The sequence below is a fragment of the Sturnus vulgaris genome, chromosome 12 (genome assembly GCF_052056855.1).
Source record: "Sturnus vulgaris isolate bStuVul1 chromosome 12, bStuVul1.hap1, whole genome shotgun sequence".
In the NCBI taxonomy this organism is placed as follows: domain Eukaryota; kingdom Metazoa; phylum Chordata; class Aves; order Passeriformes; family Sturnidae; genus Sturnus; species Sturnus vulgaris.
In genome coordinates this window covers 5,424,844-5,445,817 of record NC_142254.1, presented here as the reverse complement: position 1 = coordinate 5,445,817, position 20,974 = coordinate 5,424,844, and the positions used below count along the sequence as shown (strand labels likewise).

General features: G+C 41.0%; 1 protein-coding gene across 4 annotated transcripts in view; it reads left to right on the top strand.

Moving 5' to 3' along the window:
• The window catches only part of ADAMTS18 (ADAM metallopeptidase with thrombospondin type 1 motif 18), a 79,118-nt gene that overhangs the window by 17,016 nt on the left and 41,128 nt on the right, over window positions 1-20,974 (top strand). For all 4 annotated transcript variants that reach the window (XM_014882079.2, XM_088171834.1, XM_088171835.1 and 1 more), the window contains exons 4-8: window positions 12,168-12,450; window positions 16,020-16,219; window positions 16,948-17,031; window positions 17,860-18,019; window positions 18,538-18,643. In XM_014882079.2, the coding sequence (XP_014737565.2) occupies window positions 12,168-12,450; window positions 16,020-16,219; window positions 16,948-17,031; window positions 17,860-18,019; window positions 18,538-18,643 (833 nt within the window). The remainder of the gene's footprint in view (window positions 1-12,167; window positions 12,451-16,019; window positions 16,220-16,947; window positions 17,032-17,859; window positions 18,020-18,537; window positions 18,644-20,974) is intronic.

Sequence of the window (20,974 nt, the reverse complement as noted above, 5' to 3'; positions counted from 1 at the left end):
TCTAAACAGGGCCTGCCATAGAATATGGATGTAAGTTATTACATTTATCTTAGTAAATAACTATTTAAATGCCCATGTAAAATAAGCTCTGGATGCTGAAGGTGTTTGTTTGGTCAGGGGAGTGTTAGGTGGAGTTGCCATTGTGCAGGTTTTTAATGTTATGGAAAACCGAGAAAAGGATGAGGTCTTATTTCAACTTGGTAAATTTCTGGGATGCTGCTGCCTTGTATTTTGGGTTTAAGTGTGTGAATTACAGTTAATGTGTTACTGTTTTACCTTTTCTTGGTGCTGAGAGGAGATTCAGACACACCTAGGCTGCTTCAGAGAGATTACTACAGCAAAAGAGCAGAGGATGCCATTGATTGTTCCCTGCTCTGCCTTTCAGTGATGCCACCCCAGTGCAGTGGGGTGCAGAGGGGTGGCTGAGGGAGTGGCTGTGTGGTGTTTCATCCCCAGCTGGGTTTAACACCATGACACCAACTAACACCCTTACTCTAAAGGCGTGTGACAAGTAGGAAGCCTCATGGCCCAGGAATTCCCAGGGACGAGCAGAGCTGCCAGCCCTCCACAGCTGGCTGTGCTGTGTGTTTCTGGGCCAGTGGTGTTGCCCCTGGGTGGGGCCACCTGGCAGGAGCCTGTCCAGGGTGTGCTGAGGCTCAGGGCTGTGTTTGGGGATGGTGTCTTTGACCAGGGCAGTTGCCAGCTGGGAGCCCTGCGAGGTGGCACACAGCTGGCTGTGCCCAGCACAGCTGGCTCCTGGACCACAGCTCTGCCTCTGGACTGGCATCCTGAGGGCTGGGGCTGCAGCTTAGGGTAGAGAAGGTGGAGGCACTTTAACAGAACAACCCAGCCAGGGTCAAATGTGAGCCTTCATGAGTCTCTCGTGAGCATTTTCTGCATTGATTACAACATCCTGCCTATTAAAGTGATAAATAAGGAACAGAGAAGCTGAAATGCTGAAGAGCAGGGAGTTTAATCCAGATAACCCAGGCGCCAGCCTGACATTCTCACTCTTGGGCCATCTTTGCTTCTTGTTTTCCATTCCCTTAATGGCCTAAGCTCTTTTGTTCCACTCCCTTTCTCCTTCCCACGTAGATATTTCAACATATGGATCTGTCTGTGTATGTGGAATATCAGCAAAGCTGATACTTTGCTCCCTACAGAGTTCCTTGTGACCACTCTCTCATGTAACTAATCCATAGCAATGTATACTCCAACAAGGAAAATTAAAAGGTTGGGAACCACTGACCTAACTTCTTAGTAAGCAATACAGCTGGCAATCAGATGTAACCCGAGCTCCTCGTTATTGGAGCTGCCTGAGCTATTCATAGCAAAGCAAAATTGCTATGGGAATTGAGCTGGATTTATTTTGTTTGAATGCAAATTATCCCAGGTCAGACAGGCTCAGATCTTCTGCCCCCTCAAATTCATTTGCATCAGCTCTGGCAGGGCAAAGCTCCTATCTGGAGGATCTGCACTGGGGAAATGTGGGTATGGGTAGGGAGCCACCAGATGTGCAGAGCATTTGCTTGGGGCTTTGATGCAGTTGGGTGTAACTCATTGCAGCCCAGAGTCCTGACCAGGGTGGAGGTTCTGCCATCAGGTAACTCCAAGTGGTGTCCCATGCTTGGGCAAGTGTCCCTCTCTATTGTCTGCAACTTCAACAGGGTGTCCTGTAAGGGAGAGGGAGTATTAAACCTTGCCTAATTCTCACTTAGAATATGAAATGTTCTGGAGGGTCCAGCTGCCAAAGTCCCATCATCACAGGAAAAGCTGTGTTTTCACTAAAAATACCCCCAACCCCACTTAACTTTGATTCTAGCATACATGATTATAAAGGGTAAAAAAAGCCTCTTAACAACTAAGCTGAAAATGGTTCAAGAAATCAGAAAGAAAATAAAACATGAAAGCCCTTTGGCATGATTTTAAAAAGTCTCATAATTTATAGTGTTGTTTCCTGCAAGGCCTGATTCATGACTTTTAATGTTTGGAGTTGCCTGTCTGATAGGGAGGAATGTTGCTGATCAGAAACACTCAAGCAAGCATCTGTTAATGCTAAGTACCTATGGAAAAGGAATTTCCAAGTACTGATTTTAGTTATATATCAGCAGGTTTCTTTGGTTTTTGTTTTTTTGGGTTTTTTTAGCTGTTCATTTTCTGTGTCACTCTGCCTTAATCTTATTGGTTTTGCCTTTATTACCACTCTAAGAGCAGCAGCTTCATTAAGAAGGCATGCATTTTCCCTAGAATATTGGTCCATCTCAGCTCCAGCCCTGTAAAATTGATTAGCTGTACACAAAGGGGGAGGAGAATCTTGCCAGAACATTTTCATTTCACCTAATCCTTTGAGCAGCATAAATACTTCATAGCAAACCCTCCTTAGGGTGAAATGCCCTGTCCGAAGATCTGAGCATCTTGAAGGCACATTTCAGATATTTAGGAGGGGTGTGAATGGTGCTTTTGTTTTGTGCTGTTACAGAGAATGCCAGGACAGAGAGAGCTGCATTTCCTGTGCCTTTGAAGGTTTCTGAAGGTGAACCTGCTCTCCCCTGGAGTGTTCTCTGAAGCTGTGCACCCGGTTACATGGGATGTTAGCTCTGGGGACACTCTGAGCTGCCCTCTGAAGTCAGTTTCTCTGTTATTCTTGAGGTACCCTGAGTAACTAATCAACTGTCAGCACATGACAAATAGTGAGCTACCTCTTTTTAGGAAAAGTGAAGCATAAATGCACTCATTAAATAATCCTGCTGTTTCCTGTTTGCTTTGTGATGGATTTCACAACTGTCATAACTAATAAAAGTTCTAGATTTTATCTTACAGTTACAGGGATTTGCTTAAACAGGCCATACCCAAGTGCTTGTACAGCTACCAAGGCTAAATTTGAGTTGTTGGTTTTAGCTAATTGCCTTCCAAAACCTTTATAGGGAGCCAAAGAGCCCTACTGATGGAATTGTAAATGAAGTGATCCTGAGTGTAACTTGGTAAACCTCTGGCACTTGGCTTAAATATTATTGGTGTATAGTTAGTGTGGTTATGTTATAGTTTGCATTAGTATTTTTCTTCTATTCATTCATCATGCCTGTTCCTGGGGTGGTTTTTTTCCGATTTTTTTTTTAACCCAAAACATGAGAAATGAGCGAGCTCACATACTGACAAGCAAGTATTTAATCTGTGGCAAAGCAATCAACTTTGTGTTAGTTCTAGAATATCTCATTACCCTGCAGTAAATACCAATTTAATACACTTAAATACCAATGTGACTGGTTCAATTACCCTAAGTGGAGGAACAAATAAGAATATTTCCTTATTTGCCATATGCTGACAGGGGGTTGCATAAAGGTGTTTGAAACAAGCTCAGTCAACTGCAGAAATACAAAGGCACTATTCAGAGATAACGCTGCCTTTGTTCATATAGGAATAATTAAAGACATGCAATTTTGTTACCTTATTTTAATTGCTGACTGTTCTGCATAGCACTTCTTTTGAGCAACCAAACAGAGTAGTCTTTCATGGCTAACTCAGGCTGGCACTTTAAACCTTGTGCTCTCCTTCTGTCAGATCATCAGGTAAGAAAATGCTATATTGTTAAGAACCCTTAACATTTTACATTTGCAAGAAATCTATATTATGTTAGAAAGCAGAATAATTGAGTTATTTTTCTGAGTCAGATTCTAAAGAAAATTGTCAGCCATCTGCTGACAATTCTGAAGTCAGAAAAGGCAACCAATGATTCTAATGCTTCTTTCATGATAAAAAAAAATATTTCAGTGTGTATAAGGGCCATTAACTTAACCTAAACATTTGCTGTGGTACAGAGCCAGGTATTCCAGTCTGGTGAAAATCAGTAAAGGTCTGCTGAGGTTATTCTCATCAGCCAAGGACCCAGGCCCATAAAACATCACTTTGTACTTCCCTGACTCTGAGGCCAGCATCAGGAACTGCCCATTTACAGGCTTGGTAGTTTTCTGGAGGATGGGTGAATTTTTTGGCAAACATAAAAGTTGGGGAAAAGTTTAGTTAACTGAAATTCTCTCTTCCCTTCAGTGTGTTCACATGCCTTTGTGCTGCCTGGTTTGGGATAGGATCAAAAATGAACATGCTCTGAGTTTTACTCGTGGGATTTCTGACTTCAATAATACATGTGTATTATTGGAAACCTCATGAGAGTCCATTCTCACTAGTTTCCCAGAACATTTTCTTTCCCAAATTGGTATAAAAGCACTCTGGAAATGCTTGCACAGACAATGTTCAGCTCAATGGGAGCTCCTGGGTGCTTAACACTCTGTAAAAGTCTGCCATTAATTTAACAATCTGTGTATGGATTTTAGGCTCCAGACTTTTCACTTTTTGTTGGTGGATCATGGATCGTGTTCCTGTCACGGTGTCTCAGAAGCTTGTTCCATTTACCCAGTGCTTCAGTGACGTGGGTGCAGTTGTGTAAGTGCCCTTCTCAGGGGGACAGGAGGAGACAAAAAGCCCCTCAGCCTTGTGGCTGCTGCTGTGTCCCCTCTGCAGCTACCTCCCAGCAAAAGGGCTGTGGGTCAGAGTGGAGAGAGAAGGGACTCCCTTAATTGCCATGATTTACTGCCATTGGCTTGGCTGTTTGCTCCTGATGCTTCCCTAGAGTAAAAATATCTTTCACCTCAGCAACACTTTCTGCAATTCAGCCCCTTTCTCCTTTCCAGATATGCTGCTTGTCATTTTTTTTTCTACCTAATTTCACATCTTAATTTGCTCATTTTGATTATATTTTCCAGAGCATTGACACTGTGACCCTAACTTGAGAGGGGCTCAATAAGCCATCTCTCAAAGTCAGTCAGTGCTATCGGGTATCTGCAGTTCCAGGTCAGGCTGTACTATCCTGCTGGCTATAATTCTTGGAAGTAGTTTTGCTTATGACTGTAGTAAGGTTATAGTCTCACATATTTTTCAGACTACCAACTTAACCCATCCCAAGAGGTGAGTCTACTTCATTACACATTCCCTAAAGAAACAATCATTTATTTAAACTGCTTACATGATGCAGGATTGCTCTGAACAGCCTCGTGATGGGGTTGGTTGAATACCCTCGGTTTGGAGGAAAGAGGAATTCATAAGATGAATGTTGGCAAGCTTAACAGGACTTTATTCTTCCTGGGATTCCTTGGCATGAGTGAGAAAATGATACATTTACCACATTTTCAAGGCTTAACCCAAAACCTGTTCTAAGCAGCTGGCACTTTTCCTGCTGTCTTGGCAGGGTTTTGTCTCTGCTGGTGCACAGGGACTGCCACCTCCTCATGGGTTTCTCCTTGGGGACATTTGAAATGTTCCTGAAATCGCTGCTGCTGTGAGCTCGCTGCTATGAAATGCTGTGTCCACACATGGATGCTGTGCTGTGCTTCACTCAATACCCAGGCTCTGAGCAGTCCTGTGCTTCACTCAATACCCAGGCTCTGAGCAGTCCTGTGCTTCACTCAATACCCAGGCTCTGAGCAGTCCTGTGCATCCTGGGCTGGGCTGGCTGTTCTGGCAAGTGTGTGCTCCAGGCAGGCAGGGAGAGATGCTGGCAAACGTGAAGGTGGTTTCTGTACTTGGTGAGTGTAGCCGTGGAAAGGGGTTTTAACCCTTTAAGTGTGGTGGAAATAAGATGCACAGCTACATGGTTGTCTTTCATGATAGAAAGAAAGAGAAAAGTTTATTCAGGAACACACTTGGTTTTATAGCATGACTCACAATTCCAAGAGTAGAGAAAAGGTGATTGGTTCAGAGAGAAGACACCCCATTGCCAGGGCCTGGTCACATACCACAACAGGTGTTCTATCGTGTTATTAATTCCTTTTTATTTTGACCAAATGATCACCCTGGGAGAAATTCTCCCTAGCCTTGAGCTGGACCAGCTCATCGGCCGGGAACAGAGCTGAAAATATTTTTCAGTCTGTAATTTTCTTACTTTCTCAATATGTGTCCTACAGGTGAGGGCACTGCCATGACAGAAAACATTCTCATAAAACCCAAGGGAAAGGCCTCTCTCATCTCCCTTCACTCTGGGCTGGAGTCTGAGCAGAGGGACAGGAGTTATGGGGAGACCTCTCTCCCCTTCTGGCACATGTTGTTGTATGTTGGTGTTTAAAAATTGACATCTGCCCAGTTCCTGGGACCAGTCTGGGCCAAAAGCAGCTCCTGGCTGTTGTCAGGGAGCTCTAAGCTGTGTGACCAGCTTTGTGTTCTCTGGGTCTCTGCCATACCCTCTCTTGGCTTCCAAGCTGCCCTTGGTTCCATGTGGGAAATGGTCTGGCAGGCAGGACCTCCAGGTGGGACAGCTGAGTGAGGGCAGTTGTTGCATTTTATCTTTTTTTTTGCCAGGGTCAGGATTAAATGCTCAAGATGGTATTTCTTGTTTGGACTCAGATGTTTATTAGCTCTTATCTATATTACAGTCTCACAAATCATGAATTCTACATACAGCACTTCAAGGTAGCAAGCTAAAAATTGAGACCTATCTCTCTCTCTACAAGGACTTTTAAGGATAAGATGTCCAATTAAGAAATGACACCTAAATTATTTTTACTTTTAACCCAGTAACCAACCACCTGTGGCCTGCAATTCAGACTTTTCTATCCAAATTAAAAAATCACCCAAACCCATGAAGCAGAAGGAAAAGCCTCCATCCTAAAACCTCCAACTTGCTTTGTATATATTATTATATTCTAAAACCCTAAACTTTAAGTTTCCCACCATGTGATATTACACACTTCTATTCAAACTACACACCCATGATGCCAGTTTTGTCATTCACGTTTGGAAGCCTTCTCCACGGCCCCAGGTCCAAAACAGTGTTCTCCTGGGGGTCAGTGCCTGTCAGCACAGAAAATCTAAAATTCTCAGTGACCAGGGTTGCAGCAGGCAGTCTCTCCTCCAGCAAGGGAAAGCTTTGGTGATGGAGCTGGGCCTTTGGTGTTTCCTTTGTGGTGCCAAAGCACCAAGGGCTTAACAGAACATCAGGGCAAGAAACAAGAGTTGGATGAAAATGAGCTGTAGATAAGGTAATTTCATGAGTTTTTTCTCTGCAAAGTGAATGAGAAAAGACTCCAATATGCTGTAACATGAGATGGCCCCAACCACACTGTGATGTGTATATTAGATTTCTAGGAATCTTTGGCCTCAGATGGTTTTAAATAACCAGCAACCATAGTTCATAGGTCATCTGCTCTCCTTATTCTTTGTTTTTCAGGGAAGTTCTTAGTTTACATTTTTATGTGTTTTAAGTAGAACTAAAGACTGTACTTTATGTCTCTGTACTTCACGTTCTGTAATTCTTGTTGGGATGTGTTTGAATCAATGAGTTGGGTTTTTTTAGGAGCTGGACAGTTGGGAAATAACAGAAGTCTTGGATCAATGTCCACTGAAGTCTGTGGAAAGCTTTATGCCAATTTCAGCTGGCCTTTTGTCAAGTCTTTTAAAACTTTTCATGAATATTTGAAACTATTTTAATGGGTGTGAAATGACATTTAACTCTTCCTTTTTAGTGATTTTTCATCTTGAGCACACTCACACCCACATAATGGTATAGATTTCATTGATTTCTTTGGCCATTGTTTTAGTTAAGACACAGTGAGTTTTTAGCACCTTATTTTATGTATATGCTCCTAACACTGAATAAGGCATTCTGGGTATGAGTAGTATTCCTTAGGAAATATGTGCATGCTTTTTAGTACTTCATTTAGTTGAGATACTCTTGTTCTTGTGCAAAATGTAATTTAACTTTCAGTCAGTACAAAGTAGTTATGTTTAGCAGAGACCCTGCAGTTCAATTATTCATCTGTTTTAATCCTCAATTTCATTTTGTTAGGCTTTTATCTCATTATTTGCATCTGGTTTCTGAAACTCCTTTAATATGCATAAAGCTGTTGCCTTGAGTTTAATTATCATGTAATGAAAGTGCCTTGTGTGCAAACAGAGAACCCACAGCCACGAGGCCTTTCTAGTCTGGAGTGAGGATTTGTCTGCTCCCTCAGCACTCAGCTTTGATAAATTATGGGAGAGAAGTAGAAGTTCTGCAAATCCTTCACTCACTGTCACTGCTCTGCTTTTTATGGAGGGTCTGGTTTTTCTGGAGATGCTGAAACCCCAGAGTGAATTAGGTTTACAGGCTGGTAAGCTGCCAAAGGCTCCACTCTAAGAGCACAGGGGAGCAAATGGGAGCAGCCTCTGCAGTTCCAGTAAGGGGCCAATGAGATCTGTTAGGGACAGATATGTTAGTGTGGGACTGAAAATTCTTCCATGTGGATTGAAAATCAGTGGAACATCTATTTGATTTTGTATAGTTAAGATGATCTTTTTCAGTGGTTTTAAAAAAATTCTCCTTATTCTTCAATTTATGGTCTATGTTCAATTAAAAAAAAATCTTGAAGCAGATACCATGTTGTCATTGCCCTTGTCCAAATCTCATTTTGAAATTCTCCTTCCTTTTGAAACACACCAAGAAAACAGAGCAAGTTCCTTACCTTGGTGACTGCACCCAGATACTGAGGAATTTCACAGAGGTGCATTGGACCTAAAATTTCCTTTAGCCCAGAGCTAAACAAATAACGAGAGGGGGAGGAATGTTGCCTTTTTATCTCTTCTCAACTTTTCCACAAACGAACTGCAAGTTCCTCTAAATTTTTGATTCAAAATTATTTGCTAACCACACAGGCCAACCTATGTCTTTCCATTTTCTTTCCAATGGCATGGAATATCCCTTGCAGAAGGATAGCAAATATGTGTTGTGAGGGAAGAAGAAAACAGCAAATTCCAACCGAGCAATCTCTTGGGTGTTCCTTCCCACCATATTCTCACAATTATTGCTATTATTAGTGATAGCCACAGTGGGATACAGAAGGAATAGACAGGAGTTCCTGGCCTTTTTCATGCTGTGTTGTCTAGACTAACAAGAATGCTAGATTTTGTCATCCTGCTTCCTCTCGTGGTGTTATAATTGCAGAGGATCTGAAACAAAAATGGAATTTTGACCTATCTGACCCTCTCCTCGTTGTGTCCTAAACCCATCAAGGTTAATGGAAAGTCCTCCTTGATTCAGGGAAAATCACATGTAATGCATAAAGCTATGCTCTAAGTAGAAAACCCAATGTGTACATTTCCATGACAGTTTTGACTGTATTTCTTCTGAAGTACTAGAGCTGGATGAAAACATTGAATCTAACTTGCAATTATGGAGATGTTTCATGTATTTGTAGAAAAAATTCCCAGGAGACCCAGCAGTACACAGTAGCCAAAATCTGACCTTCACAGCTGGAATTCCTTCATGGTGTAAAGCCAGGAAAGATGAACCTGTGCCAGTCTCCTGCCTCTGTGCCGTGGCATTTCTCAGCTGGCATGTTTGCCAGCCAGCACAGTGGGGCCAAAGGCCACTTTGCTTTACCCAATTTAAGGTAAAATTGTTTACTACAATTTAGGAACCTGCAGGAAAAAGGACCTGGCAGTTGTTGTCCCGTTGCCCCCTTTGCAGTGCTCCAGAGGACTGCAGCACTGTCTGAAGCCAGGTCAGCATTCTCTGCATTGCTTTGGAATTCCCAAAGTAATTAATTCAGTATGAATCCTTGAAACCATCCCATGCCTGGAAAAAATGGCAAATGGTGTGTGATTGAATGAGTGTCCAGACTGCTCTGTGGCACTTCCCCTTTCTCCTTGACAACTTCACAACTTCATAAAACTGGATGTTATCAAAAAGAAGGTATCTTTCATTCACACAGCATTTTTCAACTTGGAGGATGAGTTTGATGTAAAACCCAAAGGAAAAATGTCTTATTGGAGATTTAGGGTCATTTCTGTTGGAAAAAATGACTACATTTGTAAGGCACTCAGTCAGCTACAGCCCTGTAAAGGTGCAGCAAAATACAAGCAGGGCCCAGAATTCAGTCACTTCTTCCCCCCACCATGAATTCTCAATCCACCCTTATAACCTTAAATCTAGAAATGATGTTTGGGGCTGAGACTTCATGTGCATCAGAGACAGTTTCTTACAGGGAAATGTAGAACCCCCTTTTTTTTCCATATGGTTTGAGTAATTTACAAAACGAATCCTACAGGAATAATTTCAGATGTGGAAACCTTTAAAATGGGGAAATAAGAACCAGATTCACTCCATTTCTGTCTTCCAGCTGAAAAAAAAAATTGCTTAGCAGTGCCCAACTATCACAGCATTCTAGATAAAGATTGTCTCTCAGAACCACTTGTAAATTGTGTGATGACACACATCATAAGGATTAAAATATTAGTCATCTTCCCTACAGGAAAGTACTTTGTCATGACCAAATGTGATCTGACATTTGAAATATGCCAACTTACTGCAGTGAGCAGGCAAATTAAATTCCTATCCATTATTTAAAACCTGTCTTTCATTGATGGAGGCAATTTTAACCTTCTTATAGAATGGTGAGTAGATACAGGCTGAGATACATAATTATGAATTCATGTTGAAGAGAGGAGAACGGGCAGATTGTGGATCAGAATATGATTTGTGTGTTTTGTTATTGTTATTGTTATTATTATTCAGAGGGCAATTACACCCTCTCAGTTCATAATGTGGAATCTCCTCCATTGCTAAAATTGAGATCACAGTGTGACTTTATGAGCACTGTTCTTGGGCCTCTGTGAAAGGTGCTTATATTGGGGAGTACTGCAAAACTGCCTTTGATTTGGATCAACAGAAGAGTTTCTATGAAAAGAGTGCAGTGGATGACTGTAGTCTGTTGAGGACCTGTAGATCTTTAATAAATCTTTCCAGCTGGAATAGACTTAAAATCAATTTCAGCATTAGTTTAGTAAATGGTTAAATCTGTGAAGATTCAGATGTAACTTTCAATTTTCACTTGCTTTTCACTGTGTTGAGTTTTCCTCATGGGAAATAGTTCTTAAAGCGCAGAAAATTCCACAGATCCTGAAAAAATACAGTGCTTACATTAGGCATTCAAACTTTTCTCCTTGTGATACCCCTGGCATTCGGGCCCTGGGAGGTTGCACTAAAGAACATCCATTTCAGAAGGGAAGGGGTGATGCATATGACATGTCTGCATTTTCAAAGACATTTTGAGGAAGGAGGTGGAATCATGGTCTTGGAGGACTCAAGATGTGGGGCAAGATGGTTTGCAATTGACATTTGTTTGTCTGCACATATTTTTCTGAAGCCTAAGAGATATGTAGTCCTCATGGGATGTCAGTTTTGGCAGGAGGGTGTTGGCACATGGTAGAGCCTCGCTGATCCAAACCAAAAATCTGTATCTAGTATTACGTATATAATGTAATAGAATTACCTGATGAAACTTTTTTGGTTTTTGACTTGGTAAAAAGGGGTGTTTATTACAACATGTTTTACAAAACCAAGAAATGAAATAAAATCATAACTGATTAATGAGCTGCATGGAAATACTTCCTCAGTGCCACCCACATTTCCCTGGCCCTGCTCCTGGAAACACTTCATCACATGTGCAGTTTTATGCACAGATCCTATGTGAAAACTACAATGTAGTTTTCCCATACTTGTGTCTTTCAGAGATCCAAGAAGGAAAGCAATCAGATACTTGCCTTTGGTGATTAGCTTTCCCTTGTAGGAGGGTATAAATTTTACATTGTGTGTAAATTATTATTAAATTGCAGGGAGTTGATTGCTGAATGATGGTGCTTGAGCGTTCAGATGCTTCAGCTTTGTGCTGCTGACCTGTAATGTCATTTTCTACTTGGAGTGCCCTTAAGCTTGGCACTCCTGTTTGGTAATACCGTGTTGTGAAAAACCTTAATTCAAATGATGCGTGCACTTATGAGAAGTTGTATTTTCCAAAACCATTTCCTTTTTATGTATATCCTGTACACAAACATCCACACAAACAAACCTGAATGGGTTAGTATTGCATAGGAAACTATCCATGCTATAGTGTGAAGGTGCTGTGCTGCCCATCCCAAACATTCCTGGTTTGTGTTTTTCCAAACGGGAAACATGGTCCCCTCCAAAAGGAAACGCTGCATATTTAAATGGGAAGAATATCCAGATCCTTGAATAATCTCTAAGTTGAGCAGCTACCCGGTGTGGAGGTGCCCACTGTGGCCAGTGTGGGGTTCAGGGAGGTGGCTGCAGTGTGTTCCAGCCGTGGCACGTCCCCTCTAAAGCGCGGTGCCGTTTCCTTTTCCAGTCGGGTTTGATACGCACGCGGCAGATGGAGTTCCTGATCTCTCCGCTACCTCAGCAGCTGGCACGGGAGCACAACTTCACGTCGCCCGCCGGCCACCACCCGCACGTGCTGTACAAGAGGACGGCCGAGGGCAAGGTGCACCAGGCCCCGGGGCAGCCCCGGCCCAAATCCTCCCCTCGTGGCCGTCGCAGAACGCGCGCGTCCCGCCGGCATGGCGCGCGGGCCAGCGGCTACCGCCACGGAAGGGTTCAAAGGCAGCATTTTTGTGGACGTCGCAAGAAATGTATGTAAGGAAACTTTCTCTCCTTTCTTGAGGTAGTGGCTGTTTCAGGCTGTGTGGTGGTCCTGAGGTGTCCTTCACGCCCCTCTGGGATGGAGACGTAATGACGTTAAATTATGTATTTCTAATGTGAAATGTGTCTGAGAAACTTGAGTTTTCCTCTAAGTTCATAGAATCATCTCTTTTATTAAGCCATTAGAATCACTGTTTAGTTTTCTTGTACTTTGCCTAGATTAAAAGATCCCAGTGGTGATTTTTTTTCACACTGACATAGTTTTCAGTAAGCAGTTCTGCACAGTGATGGATGCCAAATCCCTGAACTTCTCTCCGTTAGACTGGGGATAAAAAAAAAATTTGGCTTGGAGATGGAGGAAAAAAGCTTCAAAATCATTAATTTCTGAGAGGATAGAGAAAAAGTCTTTCAGAACTCATCATTTGATAATGAAATTTTCAGCAACTGAGATCTTCAAACAGAACCACCCATGTAAATTGTTAAATAAGATTTTTGAGCCATGTCTTAAAAAATATATTGAAACATATTATCCTGCCAAGATCCATTCTGAGTCCTTCATTAGGCCTTCAAATTGCAGAACATTTTAAAGCCCCCTTGGACCCCATATCTGTACTTTTAGCATTCAGTTGAGTCTTTTTGAAAGCTGATCAGCTTCTGAGCTGAGGTTCTTAATGAGTGTCTCCAGGATGCTAACAGTATTGAAAACAGTGCCTCAGTCCACTTACAGTCTTCCAACTTCCTACTGAAGTTCTGAGAAAATGAGCAGCTTCCTTTTGCAAAGGTGTGTAAGGAAGAAGGAGAAAATAAAGAGAAGGGAAGGAATGAGAAAGGAGTTAGTGGGAAAGGTGGCTGGCTGAGACTGAGGCCTGGAAACAAATGGCTTGTTAAAATTTCAGAAATCCTTCCCCCCAGGTTTAAAAGCCAACCCTCAAATGCCAGATGCATAAGCCTGTGATTCAACCTGTAAACATTTGCCTTCTAATGCAATCCCAAACTGCCTCATTACATCCTCCCTTTCCCTCCTGGCTGGTTTTCCTGCTGCAGAGCAGGGCTGATGGTGCTCTGTTGTCTCCTCTGCTCTACACTGGCCCATTTTGTTTGGATTGTCCCCTGTGAGTTTGTGCTTTATTTACTGTTCCTCCTGTGACTGCTGGTCCAAAATGAGAATTCTCCATGCCCTCTTGAGCTTTTGCACAGTGCTTATCCCTATAACAGATGAGAGCTTTTTGAACACTGTATTTGTATGACCTCCTGGGATGTGAGAAGATATTATTGTTATTCCTGTCTTATAAATGGGACTCACTGACAGAGAAGAGGTCAGAAGTAACCAGTGATTCTGGGAAACGAATTGAGAAACTGAATTTTTCTTTAAAGTGCTTTGTGCTTTTGTAAGTCTACATGTATATCTATTTATTCAGTAATTTCACTTAAGAGCTATGAGCTCTTAGCTGCATATTCAAGCATGTATGTTAAACGAAGAATATGCAATTAGCACCCAACTGTGATGAGTTTAGTAAAAGTGATTTGTTTATCATTGTTTAGGAACTTGATGTCAGACACACTCTTAGGACCTAATTCAGCAAGATGGCATTTAGGTATTTTACCCACAAAACTCTTCATACCCTGTGGTCTTTCACTTTGTGCAGTTCATACCTGTAATCTTCTGAGAGAAAGAAAGGAGTTCTGAAAAATAACAATTTATTTCCAGACCCAGCCTTGGTTAATTTATAGAACAAATCAATCTCATGTTCACTGAATGAAATACAGATAAAATCACATGTCATTGTTTAATTGAGTAGAGGAAAATACAGGATGTAGAAGAAATTACCCCAGTAAAGGGAACCCTTTTTCTATGAGTATTTGATTTTTAATTTTTTTAAGTTTTTACATTGTTTTCCTGGTCTTATTCTGAGATCTGGAGTCATATCTGGAGTCACTGAAATTTTCAGTGAAATCCAGTCTGGTCACCTGGAATAGAGTTTCAGTTTGAATGAACAAAGGGATGAAGAATGCAGACTGACAAAAGATGGTCCTCTGCTATTAACCCTGCCTTGTCAGGGTTAATTTATCCTAACCTAAGAATGAAATTAAACTTACTGAGCAGTAATAGGAAAGAGCACATTGCCACTTGGGTGTCATAAAAATAACTTGTCCCACATACCATCTTTTCAAATTTCATGTGCAGGCAGTTTGTAAGCACTAGAAAAGCCAGTTGATCATCTTCCAAATTCTTTGTCACAACCTAAATGCTTTTAGATCATGGGAATTAACTCATAGTTAGTAAAACATGCATGAAACTGCTGCTGCTTAGGTTTTATGAGTAGCAGTGAAGTAAATTCAAGAGCAAAACTTCTCTGCTCGTGGATATATGTGTCCAAAGCACTGGATCTGTATTGCCTTCAAAATAGTACCTGGGCACTGATGTGCCTTGAACTGAGCACTTCCCTCTTGTGTCTTGTGCTTCCAGAAAAGTTCCTTGAGCTTGTAAAGAGTGGTTGTGTATAATGGGTGATAGATTTGAAAACCACCATAACCTGGTCCTTTGTATGTTAAACGCACATCAGAGTGCTGAGTTCTTGAAAGCAGACCACTGTTCTGCATTCTGTGGTGTTCTTGATTTCCCAGTTTGGCATGGAAGAAAGTTGGGTCTGTTTTAGCTCTTTGGAATGACTTTCAGATGAGGCACAGGCAGGATTTTTTCGTTACCTGAGGCTCCCTCACTCGTGTTGTAACATCCTATGTCAAAAAAACCCCATTACTATCCAAAGAGTTTGTTAAAGTGGCCTTGGAGTTAGTTCTTGATACAAAGGCAGTGTAGGTTTAAGCAGAGGATCCTGTGGACACAGGAGCACTGTAGGATGTGGGAGATGGATTTCTCTTCCCGATTTCTGGTTCCCTGAAGAACTGGAATAGAAACCTTTCTCCAGCTGTGCCACTGCACCAGCACAGAGGGAGAAAATGCACCCTGGAATTGGGATATGCATTGCCTGTTGTCAAACCCTCCTTGGTGTTGCCTGACATTTCCCTGTACTCAATAAATACATTTCCAGCAGGAATAATCTTGCTGGAAGTTTGGCATGGAAGGGCAATGTCAGTCCCAATATCAGGCTGGCAGGAATTTACTTGTGGAGTGTATCTGATTTCTGCACTGCCCGTGGACATCTGTTGTGGAAAGGACTTTTTTGCCAATTGCTATGTAAGTAGCACATGCCAAACACCTCAGGAAGTTATCAAAAGGACAGGAAAAATGCAGATACTCTGTTAAAAATTCTGTTGTATTTTTTTGCACAGATGCTACCATTTTATTAGATTGATTCCTTATTTTAGACTGCTTATTGAATACGAATGTGGTTCTCCCATTTCCTTCTCTCCCTGTAGCAGTCCTTCCCTCAGGAATGAATCAGGTCTTTTTTAATAAATATGGAAGAACTTAGCCAGAAGTATTAAATCACATGCTATAAAAATAATCTAAGGCTTTAAACCTGTGATACTTCATTTTCTGATGAAACTGTTCATGGGTGATCTGAACTCTTTCCAAAACAGTTTTATTTCCTTTTAGATGCACCCAAGCCACCCACAGCAGAGACCTACATTCGCTCAGATGAGTATGGGACTTCTGCGAGGTTCAAAAGATCGTCTGCTAAAATTCAGAAAAATGGAAGTCTAAATGTTGAAACCCTTGTTGTGGCGGATAAAAAAATGTTGGAGAAACATGGCAAGGAAAACGTAACAACGTATATCTTAACAGTCATGAACATGGTAAGGTGTGGTGTCACTGAAGTGTCTTTTCTCTGGGGAATATTGTGTCAGAGTAGGATCTTTCATTAGATGAATACTGATAACAAAAAGAGCAGAGACACCTTATGCAAGCTTTTCTTCAACCCTCATCTAATGTAGTGCTTGGATCAAAAAGCCTTTAAATACACGTCTTTAGAACATCACAGCTCTGGCAACAGTACTGTAGAGTAAAAAATATTAGAAACATTTAAAATGTTAAATTTTAAAATACTTCCTGTGTAGTACAAAAAAGGCAGATACTCTGAAATTGAAACTTTCATTTAGTATCATGAAGATTTATCTGTTTCATCTCATGTCTCCTAGAAACACTTATTTGAGAGAGCACAAATATATTTCCATAAAATTGATATAATTTGACTAGAAATGTGTTTTCCTGCATGGCCTTGCTCTTTACTTTTGTACTGCAAAACTTGAGCTTGACCTTTGGCCTTAATTACACTTGATCCAGGAGACCAAGGACAGATCAAAGCCCATTGAAGTCAATAGAAGGTTTTCAAGTTTTTGACTAAGTGTAGGTTGGGGCATAATTCTTCTGGTTTGAGCTCTTGTGGGTTAATCCTACAAGGTATATAACTCCATTAGTTAGTACTGAAAATCGAAGTCCAAGGCAATAACTCAGTACACATGTTTAATCTATTAAAAAGGGATTATGCACGTAGGTAATATTTCCTCTCCAATAATCATTGCAGGTCTCCAGTCTGTTTAAAGATGGAACAATTGGAAGTGATATAAACATTATTGTTGTGAGCCTGCTTCTTTTGGAACAAGAGCCTGTAAGTTGTGTCAGAATTTTTGTCTGAGCTGCTTCATTTGCTGCTGTTGGGAGCATTTGCTGCATTGAGAGCATTGGGTGCTCCCATGTTATATGCAGGGAGGTGTCTTAAGACATAGTGTGAGAAGATTAAAACTGCCAAAATCTCCAAAATTACACTTTCTACTTTTCACTGCTTCTTGGGTTTTGATTCTAAATTCTTCAGTTCATATAAATATTCTTCAGAAACATTGAAATGCTTCCAGTAAGATAAAACCTAACATTTTCCAGTGTTTCCTTGAGGAGAAATGGCTGGAGTGAGAAATCTACTTAATAAGTATTTAAATAAATAGAATAATTTTGAACTGGGAAGAGAAGTCTCAAACTGAAGAAAACATGTAACAAAAGGTGGAAATGGAGCCAATTCTTGTGTCAAGGGTGCTGAGACAAAAGAAGACAAAAATCTCTATTACTGTAAAGAAATTTGTGATGGGTTAGTACACTTGGATAATATTTTCCTCCCCAGTAATTACAATACATTATACTCACAATATTGAATATGGCTTGGTGTTCAGCATTCTCAGGAATCAAATACATTTGTACACTGTAATTCCAACCACCAGCTTTGGAAATATCTGTGTGTCTGGGGAGAGGCCCAGTTTTATTTTACAGTTGTAAGAGATTCACTCATCAGCTGACTCAGCCATCACAGACATTTAACATGGGAATACAGAACCTGATGTGGAACAAATATGAAATCCTAACTCCCTTTTCCCTAAGCAGCTCTTACTCTTTCCATCTCCTTTCTCACTGCTGGAAACACCTTGTCTGTGTGTGTGCACTCCTGCAGGGAGGGTTGTTGATCAACCACCACGCTGACCAGTCCCTGAACAGCTTCTGCCAGTGGCAGTCTGCCCTGGTTGGGAAGAACGGGAAGCGCCACGACCATGCCATCCTCCTGACAGGCTTTGACATCTGCTCCTGGAAGAATGAGCCCTGTGACACTTTAGGTGTGGCACCAAAACGTGGGCTGAGAAACTTGGGGGTGTCCACAGCAGGGGCTGAGTTGGTTTCAAATAAAAGAGTCAATTTTTGCACATGCTGTTAGTCTTCTTGAAAAGGGTAGGACAGTATTATTTTTGGGTTGTCATCTCTTCAAGGAATATTTCTTATTTTGAAAATATTTCTGAGCCACTCTATTCTTATTTTCTTTTTATGACTGCTTGCCTTTTTTGAATGGGATTCCTCCCTAATTGAGAGCAGTAAAGGCATGGGGGGTGGGTTGGGGGGAGAATAATCTTTACAAATAAAGTGTAGTTGGAGAGGTTGGGTTTGATTTATACTTTTTATATAGGAGTTCCTTTATTGTCAAATAAAAGTCTGCTGTAATTCCTCCATGATAAACCTGATGAAGTAGACAAGTGTCTCCATGTGCCAAAATAAACTGGCTTATTAGGACCAGTGCAGATGATATGTGTATTTGGAATTCTGTAGAGGAACAAGCTGTTTTACTGCTTCCTTCCTTCAGGCTTTGCACCCATCAGTGGCATGTGCAGCAAATACCGCAGTTGCACCATTAATGAAGATACAGGCCTTGGACTGGCTTTTACAATTGCTCATGAATCTGGACACAAGTAAGTTTCTTACTCTATAAACAAATATGTAAGTGAATGGAAACATAGCCTATTTAATATAAATCGGTTAAATATAGATCATTTGGGTTGGCACATTCTAAATATAAATTGTTTGGAAGCCCAAGGAGTTGTGGTGAGCAGGGTTCCATCCAGCTGGTGACTGGTCCCCAGTGGTGTTCTGCTGGGCTCAGAACTGGCCAGTCCTCTTTAATACCTTTGAGCTTCCCACTCTGCTCCCATGTTGTGGTAGGGAAATCCCTTCTGGTATCCACATGGTTGCTCCAAAAAGAGAGGGGTCTCTGCAGGTTACTGCAGCTTCACTGGAGAGTTGGTCTTTCTGAGTCTCTTGGAAATCTCCTTTTCCCAGAAGACTCAGTGTTTCATAGAAAATGTTGAACCTGTCCTTTGTTCTCTCTACCTGTCTAATGAATGATTTGGGTAAAACTCACCTTTGTAATGGTCTCTGCCTTTCTGTATTTATGTCCATTGGATTTCTATTGTAGAAAAATTGTAATTTTCTTAGAACCTGGTGTCTCTCATACAAAACCAGTTATAATCTTTTGTGGAGCTTCGGCTATTCTTCAGATTGTTGAATTAAATCTAAAGAAGATGATCAAGTTTTCTGCTGTTTTTTTTCCCCCCAATAATTTTGAATTACTTTTCCACAACTTTATGCATGGTTTTGATTTCCAGTTTAGCAGAGTTCAAGCTGGAGTCTGCCTCAGCACTGGCAGTAGGAAAGCAGAGTTTCTGTGTGCTACAGACCTAACATCAAGGCTTAGTTAAATGTTGCTTTATTTTTCAGCAGCATTAATGCACAGAAAACCTTTGGAAAGCAGTGGTGCTGTATTCTGCTGATGGGTCAAGGCATGAAGCCTTCCCATTCTGCCTGGCTGCACCAGGACTATTCAGTTTTCATTGTACTGATATGCTCTGCAGTGCACACTATGACCTAATGTCTACACGAGTGACCCTTTCACAGGTTTCTGTACATCTGAAGGGAAGCAAGGAATTAAAGAGTAATCCAGCTGCCAGTGAGGCCCCTGGGAATTGTGCCAAAGCATTCAAAAGACCAGATATGTAATATGAATATTATTTGATCCTCCTGTCAAACCAATGCAGTTTCACTGTCCTCAGTACATTTTTAATGCCCTTCGATCAGTATTAGGAGAGACTCTGGCCCATAGCTTATTTTTCAAGTATTATCCTATTTAGTCTCTTAATGTTCTCCTCCCTTTTTATTTTCTTATTTGCTTTGAGAGATTCAACTTGGAATTTTTTTCTTTTTTCTTTTTTTTTTTTTTCCTTTTTCACCACTGCCTTTGATTCACATATTATTCAACCTTTCTTTGGTATACTTCCATGCTCCTAATAAAATGCTTCTTATCTCCTGGGAAAAGCCTGTGCCAGACACAAAATGTCTTTATGATCATTTGTTGTGTTCATGGTCCTGAGACTACCTAGTGTGTGATGTAAGGCAACAGAACTTGGTTTCTGTGATACAGAGATTCTTGGAAGAAAAAAAAAAACTGTGACAGCTTTGGAGGTGCTGAGGTCCACTGTGAATGTATTAACCAAAGGCTTCACAGGAGGGGAATATCACACTCTGTGATCCACTGAAAGCCTCAGTGGTTAGATAGTTTAGTGGTTTGTTAGACGTTTTAATGATTTTCTAAAGTTTGTGTTTTTACCTGAAACCTTAACAGTTCCTCTGGGTGTTCAGAGCTCATTGTGTCAGTGGGATATAAACTGGGAATTCTCTGGCTGCAGTGCAGGGGAACACAGTATTTTATGAAGGGTTCTAAAACACTGGCTCAATTGGTACTTTTTTTTTTGGTACATTTATAGGAAGAGCCATATATTTTAGGAAGTTTGGAGCCTCAGCTGGTGGCAAGACATGCAGTAACCCTGATGAGCCTGTAATGATTTATAGCAGTAGAGTCTTGAGTCCAGTAAATGAGATATTCCCTGCACATGCAGAGATTACATTTATAAAGTCACCAGTGTTCTACAATATTGAAGTAACAGATGATGAAATTTCTATCCCAAACACATTGAAATTCACAGATGTCCCATACAGTCAGTAAATACATAACAGTGAAAGGAAAACCTCTAAAAATTAGCTTTATTATATCAATAAAATCTCCATAATTTTTAATTATAATGTGATTTTTAAATTACTGCTTATTATTCTTTATATCATCCTAATACCTCTCCTAGTGAAAGCAGGGCCTCCTGATGCTCAGACTGAGCAAAACACCCCATAAGAGGCAATTTTCCCAGTAAGAGGCACTATTCCCATGAAAGAGTTACAAGTCTAGACAAAATGAC